Source organism: Aedes aegypti, chromosome 2, assembly GCF_002204515.2.
Source record: "Aedes aegypti strain LVP_AGWG chromosome 2, AaegL5.0 Primary Assembly, whole genome shotgun sequence".
NCBI classification, from domain to species: Eukaryota; Metazoa; Arthropoda; class Insecta; order Diptera; family Culicidae; genus Aedes; species Aedes aegypti.
The window spans coordinates 222,017,462-222,043,672 of NC_035108.1; the positions used below are offsets into that span (position 1 = coordinate 222,017,462).

The 26,211-nt window shown below is 35.8% G+C and overlaps 1 protein-coding gene across 3 annotated transcripts in view; it reads right to left on the minus strand.

Moving 5' to 3' along the window:
• Positions 1 to 2,075: 2,075 nt before the first annotated feature.
• LOC5569022 overlaps positions 2,076 to 26,211 on the minus strand; it is a 183,828-nt gene continuing 159,692 nt past the window's right edge. For all 3 annotated transcript variants that reach the window (XM_021844115.1, XM_021844114.1, XM_021844113.1), the window contains exons 6-8: positions 2,879 to 3,055; positions 2,443 to 2,556; positions 2,076 to 2,386 (exon numbers count right to left, since the gene is read on the minus strand). In XM_021844115.1, coding sequence (XP_021699807.1) covers positions 2,262 to 2,386; positions 2,443 to 2,556; positions 2,879 to 3,055 — 416 coding nt within the window. In that variant the 3' untranslated portion in view covers positions 2,076 to 2,261. The remainder of the gene's footprint in view (positions 2,387 to 2,442; positions 2,557 to 2,878; positions 3,056 to 26,211) is intronic.

The following is a 26,211-nucleotide window of genomic DNA, read 5'->3' on the forward strand; positions in this document are numbered from 1 at the left end:
ATGCAAACTTAGTTTATATGTACATTATTTAAACGCTTGAAACATTCTATTTTAATGGTAAATTTGTTATTCATTCGCAATTCTCCTCTAACCAGAAAATGGAAAAACTCATTGAATGCTGCACGGAACTTCTAAAGGATCAACCTAAATGCTGAGCCATTACGCTAAAAATAAGATAATCGCTAAGTCAAAAAAATCAAACGTTCAAATACAGAAAAAGTTCTACTTCTGATCGTCTGATTATAATTGTTGGGTCACCAATAAATGAACTATTTGCGAGAAATTGAACGCTAAGAACTACTGATAGCAAAAAACCTATACAATATAATAAACGAATTGCAATGCAGGGATATAGTCAAGGCGCACATTTTGTCATAGACTGTAAATATCCTATGTAATGTAAGAAGCTCAAACATTTTAATTCATTCTTATACTCTCATATTGAGATAAAATTTGTAAGCAATACATGCAATAGTGAAGACACTGTTCATGCCATTTTTTTTTTATTTCTTTATGGAATTGTCACATAATTTACACATTTGTTGCGTGCGTATACAACTAAGCTATTGATGATCTAACGCAAGGCTAAAATGCGTAGATGGCGCTCTTCTAGAATAGGGATTAGTACATCTTAATTAAAATTTCTAGTGATAACTTTGGAAGAAAAATCACATTTACCTGACAAGATTTTTGCAATTTCAGGCGCAGGACTTTCTTGATATTTATATTTTTTTCACCCGTTCTCAATTTATACTCCATTACTTTGATAATGGTGTATAAATCCAACAAAATTAAATGGATTACGTAACATTTATAGCGCGGTGCATACCTCTAGGTATTTAACGCTACATGGAAATTTCTGACTTAGATTACAAAAATAGTCCCAGTTTGTGAAAATGGTGTTCGCTAAGAGATTTGAGACCGAATTCATGTTCTACTACAACTAGGCTGTCAAGGATAAGTGACGAACTATTCAAAACTACATCAAATAGTGCAAATAATTGCAAAACAGATTGTTCGTAAACGTTTCGAAATTGCTAAAGTTGTATAAATTTTTAGTATTCGTATATTAAGTCTCCAATGTTCTCGATTCAAATGAAAATAGCTCTGACATGAAGTGTCATACTTATACTCTTTACTTTTGCATTCGTTTTGCTTAACTGATTAACAGATATTATCTTATTTCGTTTAGTATGTGGTAAGTCCCGCATTATCAAAGTTGCCCGCATTATCAAAGTTACTCCGTTTTACGGTACTACAAATTCAGTTGTGCAGTTTCGAGACAACTTGACAGCTTAGTTGTAGTAGAACATGAATTCGGTCTCAAATCTCTTAGTGGAAACCATTTTCACAAACTGGGATCCTTTTTGTCATCTAAGTCAGAAATATCCATATAGCGTTAAAGACCTAGAGGTATACAACGCCCTATAAATGTTCCGTAATTGATTCAATTTTGTTCGATTTATACTCCATTATCAAAGTTACCCCAAAACAGAAAACCGACTTTCGATTATATGAAAAATTATATATCCATTCAGAATTAATTTCTTGGCAATATATCAACTACAATCGATAGTTAGGATACCAGTACTTGTTTTAAAAATATAAATTATAATTCTTTGAAATAGAATGCCTAAATATTCAAGTTTACTTCGAAAAAAATATCAAACTTACCCCGTTTTACGTTTTATATAGTCAGAGTACAATGCCAATCTAATCTGCGAGAGCAGTCTCGTTCTGGTTTTTTTACACTCTTAGTTTAATCTATGCTTGAATTATAGTGCTCAGGTGAAGAGTGACATAATCAAAATAAAAACCGTGATAAAATCGGGCGTTGATTAGGCGAGTGGTGGTTATAGTGGATAATGATCAAACTAAACACCCAACTTATTCCATAAGGAGGTGATATCTTATGTTGAAAAAAAAATCCCTCGTTTTATAAAATATGCATATATATCTAAATGCAACACACACGAAACAAAGTAAAATTTCCAAACACACTCATAAACCGTCACGTTCCAAAACTCAACTTTTCTGATCATCGTTAAAAGTGGGAAAATGAAAGCCTCCAACTCATCATCGTCATTATTTCTATTACGCCAAATGAACCAAAAGTTGTTGCTTTAATAATTTGCACAACTGATTCGCAAAACAAAACTTTTCCTCAAAAACTCTCCAAACTTTCTCCTAACTACAAACGATCGGTGTCCGTAGCATGGTTTCTCCGAATTTTGCAAACAAACCAGGCCAAAGACAACTTTTCAATAGAACGTCGTTGAAAAGGACAACATTTTTACGAGTAGCACCAATCCTAACAGCCGCTCATCTCGGTATGGAATTGTGGAAGAGCTGCGGTGTTCGTGATACATTGCGGCTGGATGGTCACCTGAAATGGCAGATGGATTGAAATTCAGTTGGATAGAGGAATCAATTATTTCTTACCTTTGAATATATGTACAACAACGCTGGCTGGTTGCGAATTACTGGGAACGCACGTGTAATTCCCAGAGTGCTCTTTTCCAGCATGGTTAATGGTCAACTCTGAATAATGGAAATCTACAACATGAATTAAATTTGAGGAAAAAAAAATAAAATTCAAATTTACACATATTTTCTCGTTTAATTAGTCCACACTCTATTATAGCATTTTATCTTTTGAAAATCATTATTATTAAAAACTCAAAACCACAAATAAAATGAACTTCAATAATAATATTTTAAGCATATTTTATTCTACAAATTAAAAAATTAAAATAAAAAAATAAATTTATATGTTTACAGGAGTTTATTGGTCGTTCTAGATCGAAATCAAATGTCTCAGTTATTACTATTATTTTGAAAAAAAAAGCTCTAAATATATTTCAGTAGCCATACAAACCTGCTTCTGTCGATACATTGATTCCCCTATCGACATCATAGTTTATCATCCGGTTGTTGTGATACCAAAATATGAAAGCAGATGCTTCAGTGCTTTGTACAACACGGCATATCAACTTCAGCGTTGAATCAGGTGTCAAGTACTTAATTTGCGGTCCAACTATCTCGGCTCGTGCTTCTAAAAATACGAAAAAAAGGAAACTACAATTAATATACTGGGGATGAATTCGGTTCGCGTGCTAAAAGTTTGATACCCATTCTCCCGGCATAAAAATTAACAAGGCAGGCTCTTTACTGATGTAAATATCAAGTTTGATTGTAAACATGTGACGTTACTCCTATCTTACCATATATCTTCCGGACCACAAGATCGTTTTTTTCATAAATTTGTTCGAGGTGGATAGGAATAACGTCGTCAAGTAGCTGTCAGTTTTCGGAATATATCACCTTCTTAATATAGTACACCGTGCCCATTCTATTACTTCATTTCGTTTCCTTGGAGTTTAATAAATCTTTATTTCGTACGCTAGAAGAGTCTTTGAAGGGGATGGGACATATTGCATCAAAGTTTTTCGCTTGCGGTTAAGTAGGCCTGGGCCTGACATCTGTACGCGGAGATGATTATTGTTGCTAATACACTCCACAAAAGACTGGCCCAGCTCAGTATGGGAGAAAAATAAAGTTGTATAATTCCACGGGGCACCCCAGGATTATTCCTTAGGGTTAAAAGAAGACTTCCTGAAAATTTCAGCTCATTTGGTCGTTCCATGAGCTGGCGCAATTGAATTGAAATTAATATGGGATTTTCAGCTTAAACATATGAGAAACAGCACATCATCTCCTGTTTGGATCAGGAACATTGTCGATCGCGTTCAATTGAACTCAAAATGTCAAAAACACTACTTGATACCATAGTGAACAATATTGTAGAAGGTTGTATGATGATTGAAATTAAGAAAGTTTGTGTTCTAACTATCTGAAACAGATTTGCAATACTGCTTTGTATTTCTTCTTTTTTTTTTTCTTTCTTTTGGTAGCCACTAAGCGCATCATAGCCACCTATGACGCTGGGCGAGCTGCGGTACATGAGACATGCCTATATGTGATTGTACGGAAGTGCTGATCTAAGCCTAACTTTCAACAACTGAAAGGTTAATGAAAATGATCTTAAATCCAGAAACAATCTTCTGCAACTATGCTCATTAGGGTATCAACTAGTGAATTTGTTATTCTGGGCACAATTGAACGCGATTAACTAGTATACGGAACGAAACAGTGACGTAGGGTCAATTTTCAATATATTTGAAACGAATATTCCATACAAACTTCAAATTGAATGCGCCAGCTGGGGGAGCAACCAAATGAGTTGAAATTTTGGGAGAGCTTTTTTCCTATCTTAAGGCACATATCTAGGGGGTGCCCAGTTGAGTTTTACAACTTTTTTGTTTAAGGGCCAGTCTACTCCACAATTTTGAATTGAAGTGAAAATGTATTGAAGCCAAACCTCGAATTTTCTTGTGCTCAATAACTAGATTTTAAAGTACCAGAAAACCAACAACTGTGTTAAAAATTTCATCACCAGCGAGTGACCAATCGATCAAATTTTTAGCTTAAACGGTTGTCTGGTTCTTTAAATTTGTGCTCTAAAAAATCGAAGTTTGGCTTCGATGCATACCTTAATGAAAATCAGTTGGATTTGTTCTGTCAGTTATGTAAAAGTATCAGAATACTTTCTGCATGTAACTACACATAGCGAGCCAAACTTCGATTTTTTTAGAGCACAAATCTAAAGAACCAGACGACCGCTTAAGCTAAAAATTTGATCGATTGGCTTTTTCAAATCAATATTAGCTATGAGATCTGAGTTTTATTACAATCAACTCTCCCTTACTCGATATTCCGTATCTCGATATCGAGTTACCCTCATAGTAAAAGTTGGTTTTCATGGCTAACTCGATGATCCCTTGGGTTGCATATCGAGTTATTGAGAGTTGTTTGTACTTTAAATTGCGAGCTTCAAAGCCATCATGCCTGCCAAATCAAATAACAGGCTTCTTAGCCTTAAAGTGGAGATGAATCGAAGCCAAACCAAAAATTTTCAAGAGCACAAATCTGGAGAACCAGACATCCGTTTACACTGAAAGCTTGATTGATTGCTGAATCGATAATGTTTTCTTCTCAAACGGATGTTCTGTTCTCCAGATTTGTGCTCCTGGAAATTTGAGTTTTGGCTTCGATTTATCTTCACCTTAAAGATTTTTTGGATTAGAACATTGGTCCATAGGAGACGGTGGAGGGTTTACCGTGGGGGATCCACACACCTAAGAAATAAATCTAAATCCGTCCACTTCATACAAAACTTCTACTATTTGTATAAAGTATATGGATCCCGTACGGATTGTGGTCCCTCACTGTATGATTTCTTACCTTCTTATAGAAATGTTTGGGATTCTAAGTATTAAGGTAATAGTAGGATTAAACAGTTTTTTTTCCTGTAGTTGCTCCATGGTAATTTAAACTACAAACTAAAACAAGAGTCAGTACATAAAAAAAATACTCATTCTACTTGTTTCAATCAAATGGAAAAAACCCTACCGCCACAGGTAACTCCTACTCCGCCTCTTCGTCTACCGAAAATTCTAATGGGAAATCATCAGATAATGTACCCACTTCAAGTGATATGTCTGCCTCTGATTTAAATTTTCTAACTGAACAATTGAATCTAATGATTGATGCAATGTTCAAAGCCACCACTATGACTGAAGCAGTCCAAGTAGGTGTAAAATTTACAAATCAAATTGTTATTGGATTACGTTTTTCTAATGGATCCAAATAATAATCTAAATATTTTAAATTGGAATGCTCGTTATCTGAATGGTAAAGAGGACGAGCTGTTTAATTTTCTTACAGTTAATAACGTGCATATAGCAGTTATTACCGAAACGTATTTAAAACCTGGATCTAAACTCAAAAGAGATCCTAACTTTTTTGTTTATCGTAATGATCGACTTGATGGGGCATGTGGGGGAGTTGCAATCATCATTCATAGGCATAGGCATCAACTGTTTTCGTCATTTGAAACTAAAATTTTTGAAACTTTAGGTGTTTCTGTTGAACCACAGCTTGGTAAATATACTTTCATAGCTGCCTATTTGCCTTTTCAATGCTCTAGAAAGCAAGTTAATTTGCTCCAAACTGACTTGCGAAAATTGACTCGCAATAAGTCAAAATTTTTTGTCATTGGTGACTTTAATGCCAAACATCAGTCAAGGAATAATTCTCAAAGTAATTCCAACGGCAGAATTTTATTTGATGAGTGCTCTTCAGGATATTTCTCAATTCAATACCCTGATAGCCCTGCATGTTTTTCCTCTTCTAGAAATCCATCTACGATTGACTTGATCTTAACCGACTCTAGTCATCTTTGTAGCCAATTAGTTACTCATGCTGATTTTGATTCTGATCATGTGCCTGTTACATTTCAAATATCCCATGAAGCGATTCTCAATCCTATCAGCTCCACCTTTAATTATTTACGAGCCGACTGGAATATATATGAAACGTATATTGACTCTAATCTTGATGTTGACATTTCTTTACTTGATATTGACAATGCTCTTGAAACTTTAACAAATTCCATTGTCGAAGCCAGGAGCATTGCAATTCCAAAATGTGAAGTAAAATTTAAATCCGACGATGATCTTAAACTTTTGATCCGTCTTAAAAACGTGAGGAGAAGGCAATTTCAACGCACTCGCGATCATGCTATGAAACTTATATGGCAGGATTTGCAGAAAGAAATCAAGAAACGTTTTGCACAATTAAAAAACAAAAATTTTGAAAATAAAATTTCTCAATTGGAGCCTGGCTCTAAGCCCTTTTGGAAATTATCTAAAATCTTGAAAAAACCTCAGAAGCCAATACCGGCATTAAAAGAGGAAAACAAATTATTACTAACTAATTGCGAAAAAGCTCAAAAACATGCTATGCAGTTTGAAAGCGCGCACAATTTTAATTTAGGACTTACTAGTCCAATTAAAAATCAAGTTACTCAGGACTTCGAAAATATTCTCAATCAAGAGAACGTTTTCGAAAATACCTGTGAGACAGATATGTAAGAAGTGAGAACTATTATTAAAAAATGCAAATATATGAAAGCTCCTGGCGATGATGGAGTTTTCTACATCCTCATCAAGAAACTTCCAGAAAGTAGCTTATCATTTTTAGGTGATATATTCAACACGTGTTTTCAATTAGCATATTTTCCTGACAAATGGAAAAATGCTAAGGTTGTTCCAATTTTAAAACCAGACAAAAATCCTGCAGAAGTTTCTAGCTATCGTCCAATCAGTTTGCTTTCCTCCATCAGTAAACTTTTTAAAAAGGTCATTTTGAACAGAATGATGGCCCACATCAACTAAAATTCAATTTTTGCCAATGAACAGTTCGGATTTCGCCATGGACATTCGACCACTCATCAACTTTTACGTGTAACAAATGTGATCCGGTCCAACAAATCTGAAGGCTATTCTACTGGTCTTGCACTTCTAGACATAAAAAAAAGCATTCGACAGTGTTTGGCATGAAGGTTTGATTGTAAAATTAAAAAACTTTTATTTTCAAACATACCTTGTTAGAATAATTCAAAGTTATCTGTCAAATCGTACACTTCAGGTTAATTATCAGAACTCCAGATTTGAAAGACTTCCTGTAAGAGCTGGTGTTCACCAAGGCAGCATTTTGGGACCAATATTATACAATATTTTCACATCTGCCTTACCTGAATTACCTCAGGGATGTCAAAAATCCTTGTTTGCGGATGACACAGGCCTCTCTGCCAAAGGACGAAGCCTGCGTGTCATCTGTAGTCGATTGCAAAAAAGTTTGGATATTTTTTCTTCGTTCTTGCAAAAATGGAAGATTTCTCCTAACGCTTCCAAAACTCAACTAATAATATTCCCACATAAACCAAAAGCTCTTTATTTGAAACCTTCAAGTAGACATGTCACGATGAGAGGGTTTCCAATACATTGGTCAGATGAAACTAAGTATCTAGGGCTCATGCTAGATAAGAATTTAACTTTCAAATATCAGATATTCAAATGTCAAATAAAATAATTAATAATTTGAGGCAAAAATCTTTACAATCTTCTGTTGCCACGATTAATGCGTTATATGTTTAGGTTAAGTTAGGTTAAGTATACTCAAAGCGTTTTTTTCTCTTATAAGCAGGTGAAATCAACTCACCTGTAAAAAAATCTGAACTGCTACGGCAAATGAAATGTAATATGTTGTTAACAAAATGTTAATAAAATCTTAGATTTGTTTTACCAAATTAGGATGATAGTGTTGTCTAATTACGCAGAACATGTTTAGAATGATACTTATAAAAAAAATTAAAAAATGTCGGCTTCTGTACTTGAACAGCCTAGAGAGCTGTGTAGTGTCGGTAAACGAATACAGAAATTGGAACAATCCAGTCCTTTGAATTTCGTTTTTTAAGATCCGATTATCTTCGATTTAGATAATATTTTACACATGTTCCTAGTGTAGTAGAATAAGAAATATATAAATTAGACATAGATAAATCGCTCATTTTGTCTCAAGACCAACTTGAGAAAATGGCCTATGAGTTTTTGCATGTAACACATTTGAACATATCTAATTCCGAAACTGTTGATTTTAGATAAAAATGTTGTAGTGAACCGTTTGGACTACACGAAACAAATATACACTGAAAGTATTTTTATTTTTTATCATGTAAAAAACAAAACTTAAACTATGAATTTCACAAAAATCCCGTTTTTATTATTTTTTTAAATTTTTACACTAGAATCTTGATAAAAACAGATGTTTGGGACAAAGTTTCATGATGAAGATATTTTATATAAAAAAGTTTTTCAAAAAGTTCAGAACAACTTTTTCAACCCAATTTTTAAAATTTGGGTTATTTGTCAAAATGAATACGTTTCGATAATAAAATAAGACTCTTGGAATAATTTTAAACCATTATGATTATTATGATCAACCACTTGAAAATTAAAAACAAAACTCGGTCAAGAACTCTCCACTTTCCTCTACTATTTAGACCGTCTGTCTAATCAATGCACTGCTGAAAAAAAGGAAAACTTGTTTGAAGGGAGCATTTTACCTCGCTAACAATACACCAGAACGCCATTATTTTATCAATCTAAATATCGTGTAACCTCCATTCCTCATTATCGCAACTCTGACACAAAACTAGGAACTTCTCGGATGGCTTGAATCATATGATGCAAACGTACTATATGTAATGTATGTAAATGACTTTGGCGTACGTCAATATCTCACTACCTTTGAATTTGTAGCTTTGTACTCTGCGCGGCGTTTGGCTGAGTCGTTTACTGGAATACAGACGATAAACTGATTATAGGACATAAATTCAAATTCCTGCCACTTTCCGGTCGGTTCACCGTTTTGCCCATGTTGTGAATCGTGCCCAGGATGGCACCATGTGCAAAATCGTTATCTAATCTGAACCAAGATTTCGGGCTCTTTTATTGACCGTAAAAATGAGCAGGAATCAATTTACAATATTTCACTGCTTCTCGAGCGGCGCCACACATTTTGAAGGCAGCTTGGTTTGCTTGCAACTGAAGCGCCTTTGATTTAAGGACCTGAAAATGGGAAGATGTGAAACTTCAGGACAAGGCTTATTGTATGATGAGCGCTAACGCACTTTAACAAGTCTCAACCATCAATTTATAAAAAATAAAATGCATATCGTATTATCGTTTTGATTCATATTACGAACAGCTTCAAATTCCGGACACTGCACTTTGTATGAGAAACATTTCACACGAAATATTTCAATTTTTGCCGTTCAAAAGTTCTCTCTTTCGAGGCTCGTTTTTGTCAACATTTTCCATCGATATCTATGAAAACTTATAATGCTCAGCGGCCTCAGACGCCTTCTTAGTGGTTTGCCGATCTCAATTAATGATTTGACATTTCTATCTATGATTTTCATGAGCAGTACGCATTTTTAATCATAGTGTCCGGAATATGAGGCAAAAGTAAGGAAGCGTCCGTAATTAGAATCATGAAAAGTCCACACATTTCTATTTATTTAATTTTTTTCATGTTGCGGAATCAAAATCTTCACCAACCAATTGAAAGTTAATTGGTTTGAAGGCTCGATAACGCAGAGGAATCATATATAATGATTCATTTTATATGCTTTCTGATAAGTTATACTTCACTAAGACCTTAAGTGTCCGTAATATGAATCAAAACGGTATAAAGCTATATTTTTATATTAAAACAAATTAGTGGTCTTCCTCGGCCCAGTGATATTGTTGACGGCTACAAAGCAAAATCATGCTGAAGGTTCGATTCCCGATCGGTCCAGGCTCTTTTCGGAATCGAAATTTCTTTAGCTTGTCTAGGTATAGAGTATCATTGTACTTGTGACACGATGTACCGTGAATTCGGGTGAAAAACACGATATTATTTCTTGTTTATAGAGCATCAATTTCAATATCAATGCAACCTTTTGAAAATTAACTTAATTCTTAACTATTGTCTAAAGAAAACTACTTTCTATGAAAATAATGTAACATTCCAGAACCATATTCGGCAGACATCTATAAACTTCTAGTTTTAAACTAGGATCTGGACATGGTGTCAACCTGAAAGTTTGTGATGATGGTTATAATATATCCCCGAAACAGATTTTATTTTCAAAATTCGTACCAATTTGCTCATTTTGTTATTATTTCTACAATTTCTGTGAGATATCAGAGGATTCCTTTGGAAATTGCCTACATTTAGGCGTTTTCTGCGAAATTTATGAAGTTTGGATATTTATTATTCCCATAAACATTGTATTGTTAAGAATTTGGCAAGCATATTCGGATTTAGGGAGCCCAAATTAAGAATGTAAAGTTGTTTTCAAAACTAACAATAATCGTTCTGACAAGTGGTCTATTTCAATATCCTGGAATAGGATCCCCAGTTTTTTATATCAGAAATGATTTTCAGAACTAAAATCACATTTGTATGTATGAGTCAATCAGGCTCGCCGTCGAATTTGTTTTCCCACATTCAGTTGTTTGGCATTGATTCAAAAATTAAAAGAAAATATAATTCTCCTTATAATTTTGACTTCCATACCCCTCACCTAGCCAGGATATTCCTAATTTGACAACTCTCATAAGAAACCAATGTGTTTGACCAACTAACAGCTTAATAACGCAATAACTAAAACGTAAAAAAGCCAATATATAGTGGAAATTCGCTCGTTGGGGGTCCGCTACATGGAATGACTCGATGGTTGGCTGTTCGCTGGTTGGAAAAAAAATCCAACCAAAAGGACCCGAATGTCAAGAGAAGTTTTCAAATCGACTTTGACGTCTAGAACCGTCGCTTTGAATTCTCCATGTATAGAATAAATGTGTATGGAATGGTAGTTTTTCGACTGGACAATTTAACTATCTGAGGATATTTTTCGGCCAAGTTTGCCTTTACATCCGACGGTTTCGGTTGTTTTATTCAACCAGATAGCTAAGTGTGTATGTATATGTGCGTTTTGTGACGATTTGCTTCCGGTTCTCAGGTGCCCCGACGACCATTTGCCGGTGCTGTTTCGCGATCTACTCAGCTAGTCCCCAGAGGAGGATCTAGCCAACTCCGACTTGATGGTGGTCGGCCAAGTGTCAGTGTCGGTTCTGCAATTCCGGTTGGAGGGTGACTTCCAGCTCACAGGCGCCTCGACGACTTATTACCGATACAACGTTACGCTCGTTCAACTCGGTCTAGTCCCCGACGAAGGATCTAACCTACTCCGATCGCGTCCGACGGTCTCCTCTTATTAACAGACTGGCGTGTCGAGTGCCGAGGTCGGTCCGACAATTCCGGTGGGAGGTTGGCTTCTGGTTCATCAGCACCTGACGACCCGACGTCAAGCGCTGCTCTCTGCGTCTCGTTTCGCTGTTCTTCTTGCCAGTTGCGCTGAAAGCCAGACATTATTTTCATTACCATGTTGGTCATCATATTCCAAAGATCGGGATCGCTTATCATTCCGTCTACTACACATACTTCTACACTGAAGTCTACCATACATACTTCTACGCTGAAGGACTCACCAAAAGCAACGGTCACCGTGTTTCGTACTGTGTTGAACCTCGGGCAGTCGTAGACAACATGTTCTGGTGTTACTTCAATCTCCATACACTCAGGACGGAATGGTGAAAACGCATGGCCGAATCGATGCAGATACAGCTTGAAGCAGCCGTGAACTGACAAGAACTGTGTCAGGTGGAAGTTCACTTCTCCGTGCTCCCTGGTCACTCAGGCCGATAGATTCGGGATAAGCCTGTGGGTCCACCTTCCTTTCTCGGAGGTATCCCATTATTGGTATCACTTAGCCAGCGAACGAATCCTTACTTATCCCGATTCCGCTTGGTCTATAGCCCCAGGCTAGCGCACCATATCTTAGTAGAGATATTGATACGACAGCCAGAAGACGCCTCTTACTGCTTCTAGGACCACCTATATTGGGCATAAGTCTTGTGAGCACACATAAAAGTATAAAACTGGATGACTGGTAGTATCACTGGCTTCGGCCAGACATATACCAGTCTATGTTACATGACAGTGAAACTGGTGTTGCTGCTGACTAAGGACCAAGATAAAAAACGACGAAAAATGTTGTCGCTGTAGACTGGAGATAGTGCTACAAAACTGGAATAACTTCTGGGCGAAGTTCATGGCGTGGTTCTGGAAGCGTTAACAAACTCCGTTACGGGCGTAGTATCATATCACTGGCTTCGGCCAGACAATTACCAATCTATGTTGCCTGACAGAGAAACAGGTGCTACTGCTGACCAAGGATACCAGGTTAAAGAAAAAACAAGGAGAACAGTGTTAACGAACTCCGTTACGGGCGTAGTATCACAGGATTCGGCAAGACTAGTGTTGCTGCAGACCGAGTTCCAGTGCGGGTAGTATCAACAAGATAGCGTTGCAGCTGAGTTCTGGTAATATTACTTAGAAGTGGATACGGATACGGATTGATGAAGTTGGAGCTAATTTTGACAAACTAGATCAAGTTCAGGTTTATATTGTTTTTTTTTTTATCTTTTTGCATCAGCCCTTAATTTCATTAGATTCGTTTCTGGTTTCAACGCCGCAGGTAAAGCATTATATCGCAGGAATCCATTGTACGTGAAAGATTTTTTCTCAGCTTCCGTATTACGACGAGTTACGAATAAGTTATTTCGATTACTCGTTTCATGTATGTAATAGATAAATGAAGAGTGAAATTGTGGTGGATCCGTGGGTTGTAGAGGATGTTTTTTTATCATAACCATGGTTTGCAGCTCTTTTAGAGGTAATATAGAGGTGATTGAAAGAGCTGTATTTGTGTACAGGTTTATTGTTGAACATAGTCAGGGTTTGCCGTATACAATTTTGAGGCATCGATGTTGTGTACTCTGCAGTGGTTTCAGTTTACTTTTTGATGCATCTACTCAGACTGAAACAAAGTATTGAAGTTTAGAATGAACAAACGTTTGATACATAGTAATGGCATTGGCAGAAACTTGGAAACTCTCCAGAAGAGACCACAATATGTACTGATATCGGTTCTCAGTTTATCGACGTGGGAGCTCCAGCTCAAGGTAGAGTCGAAGATCAACCCAAGGTATTCAAACACCACGACATTCTCAATAACGGTAAATCCGACTACTAGCTCGGCATGGCGATCAACTTTTTTTTCGCTGCGAGTGGAACATCATGTAGTTCGTCTCTCCGAGGTTCAACGACAGTAGATTTTCCGCAAAGAACACTTGCAGCTTCAGGATATCTTCCTTCATCAGATTTATAAGGCAGGCAAGATCGGTTGCGGTATATGTATGTAACAGAGTATCGTCCACGAATAGTCGCTTTGTCAAATCGGTTTCCCGTGCAATGGTAGCTTTGCCAAATCGTTTATATAAAGCAAAAACAGTAAGGGTCCTAAATTACACCCCTGAGGCACTCCAACTGTCATTTCTCTCTTAGAACTAGTTGCGCCATTGACTGATACGTATTGTGATCTAGAGGCGGTTAGATAGCTCCTGAACAATGCGTTTACCGTGCCACAAATTCCATAGTACCGTAATCCGGGGACAAATTGATCATAATTTTACAAATTGTTGTCGTGTTATCCTTCGGAATTCAAATATTGTCAAATGAATTTCGACAAAATTAGTACTCCATTGATCTTTATCAATTTATGTAATCGACTTTCCATGAAATTATATTTAACATATCATAAAAACAGTTTTAACACAGACAAACAGACGTAACACTTAGAACAAATCGCAATCAAAATCATAGTCGCGAGAACATGTACGCCCAATGCTAAAATGACTGTGTTTGGCCGATAAGCCAACAGGTGGCGGTAGTGTGTAAACGTCAAGCACGAACAAAAACGATGCCAGCGCTGCGGGCGGTGGATTGGCCACCTACCATATATTCGACTCGACAGTTAAAAAGGTGGTCGATAGACATCGATGAGAGTGTGACGTCTGTTTGTCTGTGGTTTTAATATCAAAAACTTAAAATGACACATAGGGGCGAAATTGATCATTATATAACAAAGCAGGTTTGCGAATAAAAAAAATCCTATCTACAAAATTTAGGTCTCCAGAATCTGAAAATGATGTCAAAATTCTTACAACTCAAGTATTTTATCAGTTTATTGCAAAATTCAACTTTGAAAATCTGCCTAATACGCCTAAATGTAGGCAACTTCTTTTGAAATGAGCACATTATTTGAGAATAAACGAATTTATGGGTTAAAAACTCTTTTTGCTCAGATATATAATATCAAAAATGAGTTCAGTAGTTCATACTTAAGCTTACACAACATTTTAAACACTCAAAGTAACATGTAGGTATAGTATCAGTGGATTGTTTAGCACCGACATTTCCAACTATATTGCTTACACTTTCAAAAAGTGTGAATATTTCTATACAAAACTGACCCTAATAAAAATGAAATATTTCAAAATCATCATTAGATATCTATAAACTAGAAAACATGGAATGTCTGTAGTGCAAACAAAACCTGCAGCATCCTTAAGAGGGAATGCTGGTCAAATTCACCCCAGTGATCAATTTGCCCCCGGATTACGGTACTCAAATTTTCAATAGTACGTCATGGTCAATGGTATTGAAGGATTACTTCAAATCCAGGAACAAGACTCCGGCAATACTACGATTGTCCATTGCCCAATAGATATCGTCAAAAAGCTCACTCGCAGCCGTACAGTTACTTGAACCAGCTCTAAAACCGAATTGGTGATCGTAAATTTCCTTTTGTTTGTCCAAAAAACTGGAAACTCTGTCGGCTAAGAGTAACTCTAGAGATAGGATCGATATCGGTCGAAAGATATTCACTTCCGTTTTATTGCCTGATTTGTGAATTGGAACAATGCGTTCAATCGTCAGATTTTCAGGGAAAATTCCCTAGGAAATATAATTATTGAACGTGTTTGTTACTAACGAAGCAAATATAGCGTGATGCGTCTTTATAAAGAAGTCAGGGATCTCGTCAAGGCCGGGACTTTTATTACATATAATTTGTTAATTGTAGCATTTATGGTTTGTCTGTTATTTGAAAACCATTAGTTGATAAGAGCCAGACAACCAGAAGTTGCATAACAATTTACATTTTCTAAGTTCACATGTACATTTCTTTCCGTCCTGTATACTCGAGCAAAATAAGTCGGACTAATTCGTAACAGCTGTCAAATCAACTTAAGAAATAAGAAAATATGACGTACGTATACATATTTCCTATATTATGATTGGCGAAATAAATCAATTATTTTACATTAACTCTCTTATACCCAAATTTTTATTTTCGATCAATGTAACATTTTTCGCTATCTAAAACTTATCTGAACACTTATTGGATAATGAATTATTTATATTCGCAAATATATGAGTTTTGGTTTTTGATTCTTCCATTTATTATCATTATAATTTTTTTGAACAGAGTAGTGTTTGATCCTTTGGTGGTGAACCTAGCTCCTGCAGAAGCGGATGATGTGAGTAGGATCAATCGTATTTGCGCGTCGCTTGCGTAGCATGGTGGTATTGTGTTTATCAAATTATATAATGGTAAGCTAATCCCAAACCCCATTCATTAAATCTCTGCTCAACTTCGATTGCTCTGGTCAATCACAGAGTAGCAACTACGAATTGTACGGTCACCTTTGGTCATTTTTATTTATTTATTTATTTATTTATTGTCGTCAATCATGTTTGTAGACCGTTACAGAGAGTTTCTTATGCGCTAGTTACACTTCTACATTCAATTACCTAATATTTCTTCTTAAGATAATGTGCGGAAGTATTGTTTTAGCTTCGCTTTTGACCAAGTTAAGTCGATTGAATTGTAATGTTTATTATAAGTAGTCATCATTTGGTTCATTGGCCCAAATTTTGCATAATTAGTACGGTGATAGTTGATTGCAAATAGTTCTCGATGGCGTAATCGTCTGGATGGTACATAAAAGTTTAATTTAGATAATAATTCTGGTGAATCAACTTTATGGGATACAATATCGTTTATAAATGAAATCATTGCATATTCACGACGCTCTCTTAGTGTTTGAATATTAATCAACATACATCTAGCTTTGTAAGATGGTAATGGAAATTCTGTCCAACCTAATTTGCGAAGAGCATATAATAAAAATTGTTTTTGCACCGACTCTATCCTTTCATCATGTACTGTTGAAAAAGGTGACCAAATTATGCTGCAATATTCAAGTATTGATCTAACATAGGCAATGAACAATGTTTTTATTGTGTATGGATCATTGAAGTTATAAGCGAAGCGTTTAATGAAGCCTAACATATTATTAGCTTTATTTATCATAGTGTTATAGTGATCAATGAAAGTAAGTTTTGAGTCTAAAATTATGCCTAAGTCTCTGATTCTATTACATTTTTCAACATTTTGATTGCCTAAAGTTATTGTTACATTGGGAATGTCTCTTTTCCTGTTAAAAGATATCAGGTTACATTTTTTTACATTCAGTTGTAGTAGGCTTTTCTGACACCACGTGTGGAAGATTTGTACTTCGTGTTTAAAAGTATGTATGTCCTGTGCTGTTTTTATTTCCAAATAAAGTTTCATATCGTCAGCATAGATTAATACTTTTATTTTGTCAAGAATAAACGACAAATCGTTCACAAACAGTATAAACAAAAGTGGACCTAAATGAGAGCCTTGTGGAACCCCTGAAGTGGCATGTATTGGAGTTGACTTTTTTCCTTTGAATTTCACTATTAGCTCGCGAGTGGTTAAATATGATTCAATCCATTTCAGCAATTTCGCTTCAATACCAATTTTTTGCAGTTTAAATATAAGCATGGGTATATCAACACGGTCAAATGCTTTACTAAAATCTGTGTATAAAGCTTCTACATGATTTCCATTTTCCATAGCACTCAGTGAATAGTTTACAAATTCGAGCAAATTAGTGGCTGTCGATCGCCCTTTAAAAAAGCCGTGCTGCGCTGTAGTTATTCTGTTTTTGATTTGGATGAATACTTTTTCATTTATGATGGCCTCAAAGAGCTTCGGGATGCACGAAATAAGGGCAATGCTACGATAGTTAATAATATCAGATTTTTTGCCAGATTTGAAAATGGGAACAAGGTATGAGCTTTTCCACTCCAGTGACATATTAAAGAGCCAAAATAAGGGAGTAGTTAATTCAATTGCTAAAGTCTTCATGAAGATTGGTGGAACTCCATCCGGTCCATTTCCTTTGGTTGCATCCAAGTTTTTCAAACCATTCAATATTTCATGCACATTTATATGACTGATACCAACATCGTTAGGAAATTCAGGATGGAAATCGAAATATTCATAATCACGATCAGCTTCAGAGTATGTTGTGTATACTTCTTGAAAAAAAATTGAAAATAAGTTGCATATATCTTGTGAGGTATGGCCAACCTTTTCATTAAAATACATTGTAGAAGGAAAGTTATTGGATTTTAGTTTAGATTTAACATAGTTGAAGAAATTCTTTGGACAGTTTTTGATTTCTTGCTCAGTTTTGGAGTTGTAGCTTTCATATGCCAATCGCATTGCTGAGTTGAGCTGTACGCTCATATTCAAATATACTTGTAAATTCTCTTGACTTTTATGCTTTTTGTAAATTTTATGTAGTTTCTGTTTACGATTCTTCAAATTTATTATTTCATTATTGAACCAAACAGGATGTTTTGAAAAACCATTACACCTTCTTTTAATGATTGATACTTCTTCTAATATTATTTTGAACAAACAGTTATAGAAAACTTCTGTTGAATTATTTACATCATCTTTGCTTCTCAAAATCGATTGCCAGTTAATGTTATTTAATTTATTTCTAATGTTGTCATAGTTAGCTGAATTAAAGTCGAATACTTCCTCAAATTCATTGTCAATATAGAAATCTGTATTAGAAATAAACTGAGAAAATTCTATTGCCGTATGAAACACTTCATTTTTCCAAAGTGGAGTCAATGCCTCATTAACACAAAAGTCATCAGAGACGTTTGTCAGCAAGAGATCAAGATAACAGTTTTGTTGATTTTTTACATGATTGATTTGATTAAGACCTATGTTTGCTATTTTGTCAAATATAAACTGTAGCAATTCACTTTCTCCAATGACTGGGAGTAATATATAATCATTGTCCATATCTGGTATAAAATCAATGTTGCGTTGATTAAAATCACCGTAAATATGAATTTTAACTTCAGGGGGTAAACTAGACATAACATTTTCCGCTACACTAAAAAATTTATCGTATATTTCTTTGCACGCATTGTTAGGAGGAAAGTATACGGAGACAAAAATATGTGTCTCGCCAGACAATTGCACTTTCGCCCACACGTGCTCAAATTCTTTAAATTTAGTGGTAACGATAATTTCAGAGTTCAATTTTGCTGAAACTGCGATTAAAACTCCGCCACCCGACTTTTTTTCAGACCATTGATAATCACGATCAGCTCTATAAACATTGTAATTATTTCCAAAAATTTCTTCACTCCGTATACTCTCATCCCAACTCGTTTCAGTTCCCAGAATAACAGAGTATGCGCAACCTGATACTTTACGATGAATTTCAGTCAATTTGGCTGCGCTTCTCATCCTGTTAAAATTTTGACAATAAGTTATAATTTCATTTGAAGTACCTGATGAGTTAACTGAAGAACTCGATGAGTTAATTTCATTAAAACTATCTAATGCTATCTGGGTCGCGTCAAGTTGTCATCTACTTCCTCTGAAGAGAGCGTCAAGTCCGACGAAAACACGAATGTTTGCATGCGCATGCTTCGCAAGGTGGTGAAGGTGGACTTCTCTGTGTCATGATGTGTTGTGGATTCGTGGGGCCGTCCGGTTGATAAGGGTTGAGTGTTTCCCGTTTTTCAAATCGAATAGTTGGACGATAATTAGATGGTGGTCGAGAAAATTGATTTTTTGCCGCCGCAAGGAGTTCACGATCGGGTGGAAGATAATTTGCGTTCATATTAGATTTATTGCTGTTGTCGTTATCGTATCTACGACTGCCGAAAACTGTGCGGCGCGGGGCATTGGTGTAATTGTTGTTGCAATCGTTGTTTACATTATTTTCCAAACGGCTGTTTCTGCTGGCTGTAGAACTTCGAGTTGCGAACATCCGTATCCTTTTTTAATTTTTACTTGACTCCTCTTCTGGATACCGATTTTTTACAATAATACAAATTAGAGTTTTGGCAGATCTTTCGAAAAAACATAATTTCTTTTTTTTTCTGGTAGACATTTTGTTTTCCGTGTAACTAAATGAAAATCGATTTGAGATGTCTTCAATTCTACCAGGCTCTGCTTCTGTGATTGTAGAAAAATATAGAATGTACATTTTTTTGTATCGTATGTTAGGTTAGACCCAGGCATTTGTAGGTTATAGAATAATGCAAATTTTCAAACATTTTTCAAAGATTCAAAAATGTTTCAGAAGTCGTATAAAACTTTCTTAATACGCGTGTTCGTTTCTGAGCTAAGAAAAAATACACAAAATTCCAAAATCATTATAAGGGTCTTCTTCTTCTTCTTCTTCTTCTTTTTCTTCTTCTTCTTCTTCTTCTTCTTCTTCTTCTTCTTCTTCTTCTTCTTCTTCTTCTTCTTCTTCTTCTTGGCATTACGTCCTCACTAGGACAGAGTCTGCTTCTCATCTTAGTTACATCTCAATGAGCACTTCCACAGTTATTAACTAAGAACTTTGCTAAAGTTGCCATTTTCTCATTCGTATATCGTGTGGCAGGTACGATAATACTATATGGGAAGTCAAGGAAATTTCCATTACGAAAAGATTCTGGATCGATCGGTAATCGGGAATCCGGAATCGATGTAGCCGCGGACACTAACCACACGGCTAAGGAAGGCCCCTCGGCTAAGAAAGGCTAAGGAACGGTATTAGAGGGTTAAGTGCTTCCCAACGTTGGTTATGCGCACGCAAATTAACCCCCACGGTTCCAGTACTCTGTTGGTTAGTACACCAACATCTCCAATTGCAACCAAATCCCGAACAAGCTTAGTTATCAATAACATGATTTCAAGTCATGTTTTTTATTCAGGTTACACGGTGCTCTCTTGACCGTTATTATCAGAAAAAAATATCCATCAAATCTGTGCTTACCAGTCGTTTTCTATATGTAAGTTGCATGTCTGGGCGAAATTTAAAAAAAATCGTAGGGCTTTTTTTGAAGTTACGCCCTTTTGATTGTGTAAGTCTACTAATTCAAAGGAAATCTGAGATATTTAAACGGATTTTCATTGGCCCTGATTATCAGAAGAAATATACTGTCAAAATTTTGTTCAAAGTTGGTTTGTTTAGTTATTTGTAACCTCTTGGTGGAGTTTTGAATGAAAAAATAGACGAAATTTGGAGTTACGCCCTTTTTGAGGTGTAACCATTGGAAACACTAATTTTAAATAGAATAAGTAGGCATTCTAATACCATTGAGCATGCTTAAATGTTTTCAATGACACATTGCACTTACAAAAGTCTTTCACTATCAACTGATTTTTCATAGGCTCAAGTGCTGTAAGGCATTACGGAACTAATTTCATCATGTAACCAAATTTGTTCTTGTAACACAATATTCAGACTAGGTTGGTGAACCCATGTACTTACGATTCAGATTATTTTACATTCTACTGATTTCTACCTGTTGTATATCGAAACGAATTATACGTCAGAGGTACTTTTCGAGTTGAGTTTTCATTTATGAGTAGAAGATACACTAATAATACAATTATCGACGTAGAAAGCAGCGATACAAAATAGAACAAAATAATGCAAAGTCTAGAACATCCGTTATTATTTTGTTTAATGGAATCCAAAATCGTAGCATTCACAGAGCGTAATTTTAAATGTTCGTCTTTGTCAGTTTGAAAAACTTTGTGTAGCTTCTAAGCATGAATATTTTTATCGTTTGTGAAGGGTCATAGCATGGTGTGTCCTTACTTCACAAGCACAGTTCGCGATCGAAAAAAGGTTTAAATATAAATCTTCAGTTTGTGTAGGATTCTATATTGGATCCATATTGTGGTAGGTATACCAGCAGGTAATCAACAGGACCACAGAACAACTTACGATTTTCTGGTAATTTAAACTGGAATTTACGTAGTATCCATGAACAACTCTGTTTTTATCATGCTTAATATAACTTTTTAAAATTATACCCCTTAACTTTGAATTCCATTACCCAAAATACCTGAAGACCATTACCGCGAGTTCCAAATCCTAGAATGGCATTACTTCGATTTCCATTATCACGGGACAATGTCATTCAAGGTGATAATATATTCGGGTCAATAGCATTCAGCGTGTGATGACACACGGGTTGATGAATTTCGGGGTTTAGAATCTTCTCAAAAGATTTTAGATACTAATATGTAACATTAAGCTCTGCAAGTGTGATGATTTTAAAATCAATTAAACCAAATAATAATGCATGTTTCTTATTTCTCTTCAGCGTATTTCAAGTACTGAGGCTTTCTCTTCACGCTAACTCGTGAAGAATGAGTTAAATATTTTACATAATTCTTTCACTATTGTATTTATCCATGGCTCTTTTGTGATTGTGTAATCGAAAAAACGGGAAACCCAAAGGAAAAAATGTAAATTTGTTCAAAACCTAAAAGTAGCCATGTATGCTACAAATGATCACGAAATAATTGACAATGGACTAGAGTTCTATAGTTTGGCAAATAGTCCATTACTCAGCGAATGAAGTTTAAGTTCTAGGGCAGTACGAAGTTAGCCGGAACAACCGGAAGGGTTGCTATTTGGGCTATAACAATATTTTTTGAATAATAATAATGTCACAAAACATGGCTCCGTAATATCTTACAGCACCTTGAAAAAGAAATCAATTTTGAAAGACTTTGGCGACATGTCAGCGCAATGTGTCATTGAAATTATTTGAACATGCTTATCGGTATTAGAATGCCTAATAAATCTATTAGAAATTAGTGTTTTCAATGGTTACACCTCAAAAAGGGTGTAACTCCAAATTTCATCTATTTTCTCATTCAAAACTCCACCAGGAGCTTATTAATAACTAAATAAACCAACTTTGAATCATTTTTGATAGTATAATTCTTCTGATAATCAGGGCCAATGAAAGTCCGTTTAAATATCTAAGGTTTCCTTTGAATTAGTAGACTGATACAATCAAAAGGGCGTAACTTCAAAACGGGCCCTACGATTTTTTTTAATTTTGCCCAGACGTGCAACTTACATATGGAAAACGACTGGTGAGTACAAATTTGATAAAGATTTTTTCTGATAATAACGGTCAGGGAAGCACCGTGGGTTAAATTTAAAATTTCTGAAAATTGTCACCTTTCTTATAAAATTTGTTTGGAAACTCTTTCATTGAATCGATTTGAAAAAAGGTCCAATGGAATGTTTGAAGTTTGTTAAGACCCATGTGAGAAAGTCATTGAATTTTTGGAGTCTACATACCAACTACGTGTCATAAAGGGATGGGGACGGTGGTTGAAAATGGACGAACTTTGCGTGATGTAATAATTTCTTATGCTTCAGGATTCGGCATTCGGGATAACGGCATTCGGGGTAGTGTAATATAGCCTTCTATTCACATTGGGCTTATGAAAAAAATATCCATAAGAAGTTAAAATCATGCCCGAGGCAATAAAAGTGATTAAAAAACTTGCCAAAAAGCAATGTAATGTTGACTCTGCATTCTGACTCCGTGCCAGCAATGATAGACAGCAGGCTCATTTTTGGGCTTGTCCTAGTTAACCAGAGAAAAGCACATTGTACCAGTGGACGCTTCCGCCGCTTAATAATAGCGGCTCGTTTTTGTTTTGGGTCCTCCATGGACCAAAGTTACATAATTAGTAAGCAAAAAGGTTCCGTTTGCAATTACGAATCTATTACGAGTGCAGTGCAAATGCTTGGGTGACCGACAATACCCATCTTTTGCCAAAGCTACTAACAGCATATTAACTTTATAGGGAGATACTAGAATAAAAAGCACAGATTCTCAAACTTGTTCGCTAGAATTTTGCAAACGTTGTGATATCTTTTGGCAGTTTACATTAAACTAAGACATATCATACATGTTCAAAGAGATGATCAAAATATACCAAATTTATTAATCAATTTAAGTTGAAAAAATCATTAAATCAAGGTTTAATTAGGACACATGGTAGACCCACTTAAAAGTCTAAGGATTCTTAAAACCTTTTTTTTATTGAAAAAGAACAACATCAGCGTTGCGCGCAAACGTGTTTCGTTTTTTTTTTGTTAAAGTGCAAACAAGGAATGCCTTACCGAAGTCGCTTGAATTTCTGGTTTAACACAAAGTTTCAAAAGTTTAATAATAACCTTTCAGTCGCGCGTTTTATGCCACCATCAGAACTATCGAGTTTTTTTCATCACCGTTATACAAAATACAACAACACATCAACTTAAGTGTTCAATGATGTTTTCGATTTCCTTTTGAATGAGCCGTGTTTTTGAGAAAATTGGAAACATCTGGCTTTGGGAACAGCGTATTTACCGGAAAAGACTGAGGAGAAGTGGATAAACCATCTCTATGCATACTTCACGTGAAACACTGGCTTGAGCTCAATGCCTGCAGCTGACCAGAGCAGACTTTAGCTTGCTTTTCTGGAACCCAGCCAAACCACTTTTGCTACTTATTTTCTGCTGGAGTGATGTTTTGATACTGCTCATTTTCCATGCGCTTATTTGAAGCCTAGTTGTAAAATAAAATTGCAAAATAATAAAACAACCCAAACTTTTTCACTAACCTACTTTCTCCTCAACTCGTTTGAGAGCTGTCAGTTTCATTCATAATGATATCAGGTATGCACTAAAGTCCCACAGCAAGTTTTTCACATATAAACTCATCAAGGAAACAATACAGTGGTTCCTTTATTACGAAAACACCAGCAGGCAAATTGCGATTAGGTACCTAGTAGTGAAATGGTGATGAAATGGAAATTAAATTAATAGTGCGTATCCTTTCCATATCTCCTTCCTTCGTACATTCCTGTGTCAGATCTGTGTATATCCTGAAAGTGATTAATGTGTTACGGGTAGCCCAGGAGTGTTTTTGTTGCCCATATTTCGTATTTTTCTAGCCCCAGGATGGGATATGCCAACCATTTCAAACAATGAGCAATAACTTTGGCTTTATCGTGTGGCACTTTGTTGTATTCTGCGATAACTATGCTTTGTGCTGCAAGCTATTCATTCCACTTCTATCTTGCTGTTTAGAAATTTGTGCATGAAAATACGCCCTCGGCTAAATTAAGATTTTAATCTAACATTTTAACGTTCTCCATCTAAACCAAGGTTTGACTGAATATAGAATGTAAAGATTCAACATCGTTCTCAATAATGGATATTAGTTTATATCACCTGAGATCCATTTTTACATCAATGTTTTTTTGCTAGTGTTTGGCCATCTTGAAAGAAAGCCCTGTATGGCTGAACAGATTCTTTGGCACGACACTAGATGTTTTTCAGAAACGACAATTAATTTAAGAACATGAACAATATCTATTGGGTGATTAGTAGTTCACACAATATATTATATCTATGTCTTTACAGATTAGTAAATAAGAAACATGTCCTCTATGCACGATCACATACATATATGATGTTTTTAGTAATTATTTTGGATACTAAAAATATATAGATGTTTTATCGATAAAAATGCTTGATATATCAACCAATTGATATGAGGCATAAAACCAAATGGTATGTCTGGTTCATTGCCTACCTCGTAACCACAGCACGCGGATTTCGACCAAATTTTTATCAAAAGTTCATTACCTTAAAACAGTTTTTTTTATGCCGAGCTATGCATTAGACCGCTCCCCGTGATAGACAATTGACAAAAATGACTTTGCTTTCCTTCAGTGCTCATCGTACCTTCGTGCTGTGCGTACACGAATTCTCTCTACTCTTGGAAGTTTTTTTTAACTACCTAAAGCAATTAAACAGTACTTTTCAGTACTAAAATTTGAAACGGTACTTTTCAGTGCTACTAAAACAGTACTTTTTAGTACTATTTTTTCCTACTATTGATCCCTTTACGATCCTTGTTTGGACCCGTGCCTTCGATTTTTCGTTGGACCCGTTGGCGAAAGCTAGCGATGGTAATCCTACTTGGGCACCGTCTTGGGAAAAAAATCTCTTAGGAGGTCTCGTCTCCTTTATTCACTAAACATGGTTGCAACTACAAACTAATGGAAGGGGGAATCTCTGAACTCACAACTTCCTTCCAAAACAGTGGGATTTAAAACTGTCACTAAACGTGGCAAGAATGGAAGAAAGGAAGTTTCTCCGGAATGCGAACTTTCTTCCAAGGGTGAAATCGATAATGTTGATAATTGCATCGAAATGAGCAATCAGTTCGATGCTCTAGACAAATTTTCCGAACACCAAATCGAAGCAGTCTCTATCCCAAGCTATTTGATTCAAGTGAGGAAGCAAAGAGTGCCGCCTATCGTGGTCAGTTGTTCCGAATTTGGGGGATTTAGACAGGAAATCTTGAACTCCATTAGGGGAATCAAGGTCTCCTTCCAAATCGCAAAGAAAGGAGACTATCGCGTTTTGCCGGAAATGATCGCTTGATTATGAATCATACCCATCAGGAAGATTATAATCATGCTCATTCACAAACTAATTTTAATCCGTCGGGTAGCCGTGCGAATCTTTTAATTTCTAATGTATCTTCCCAAGGAAAATCCTTTGCCGATATCGTAGC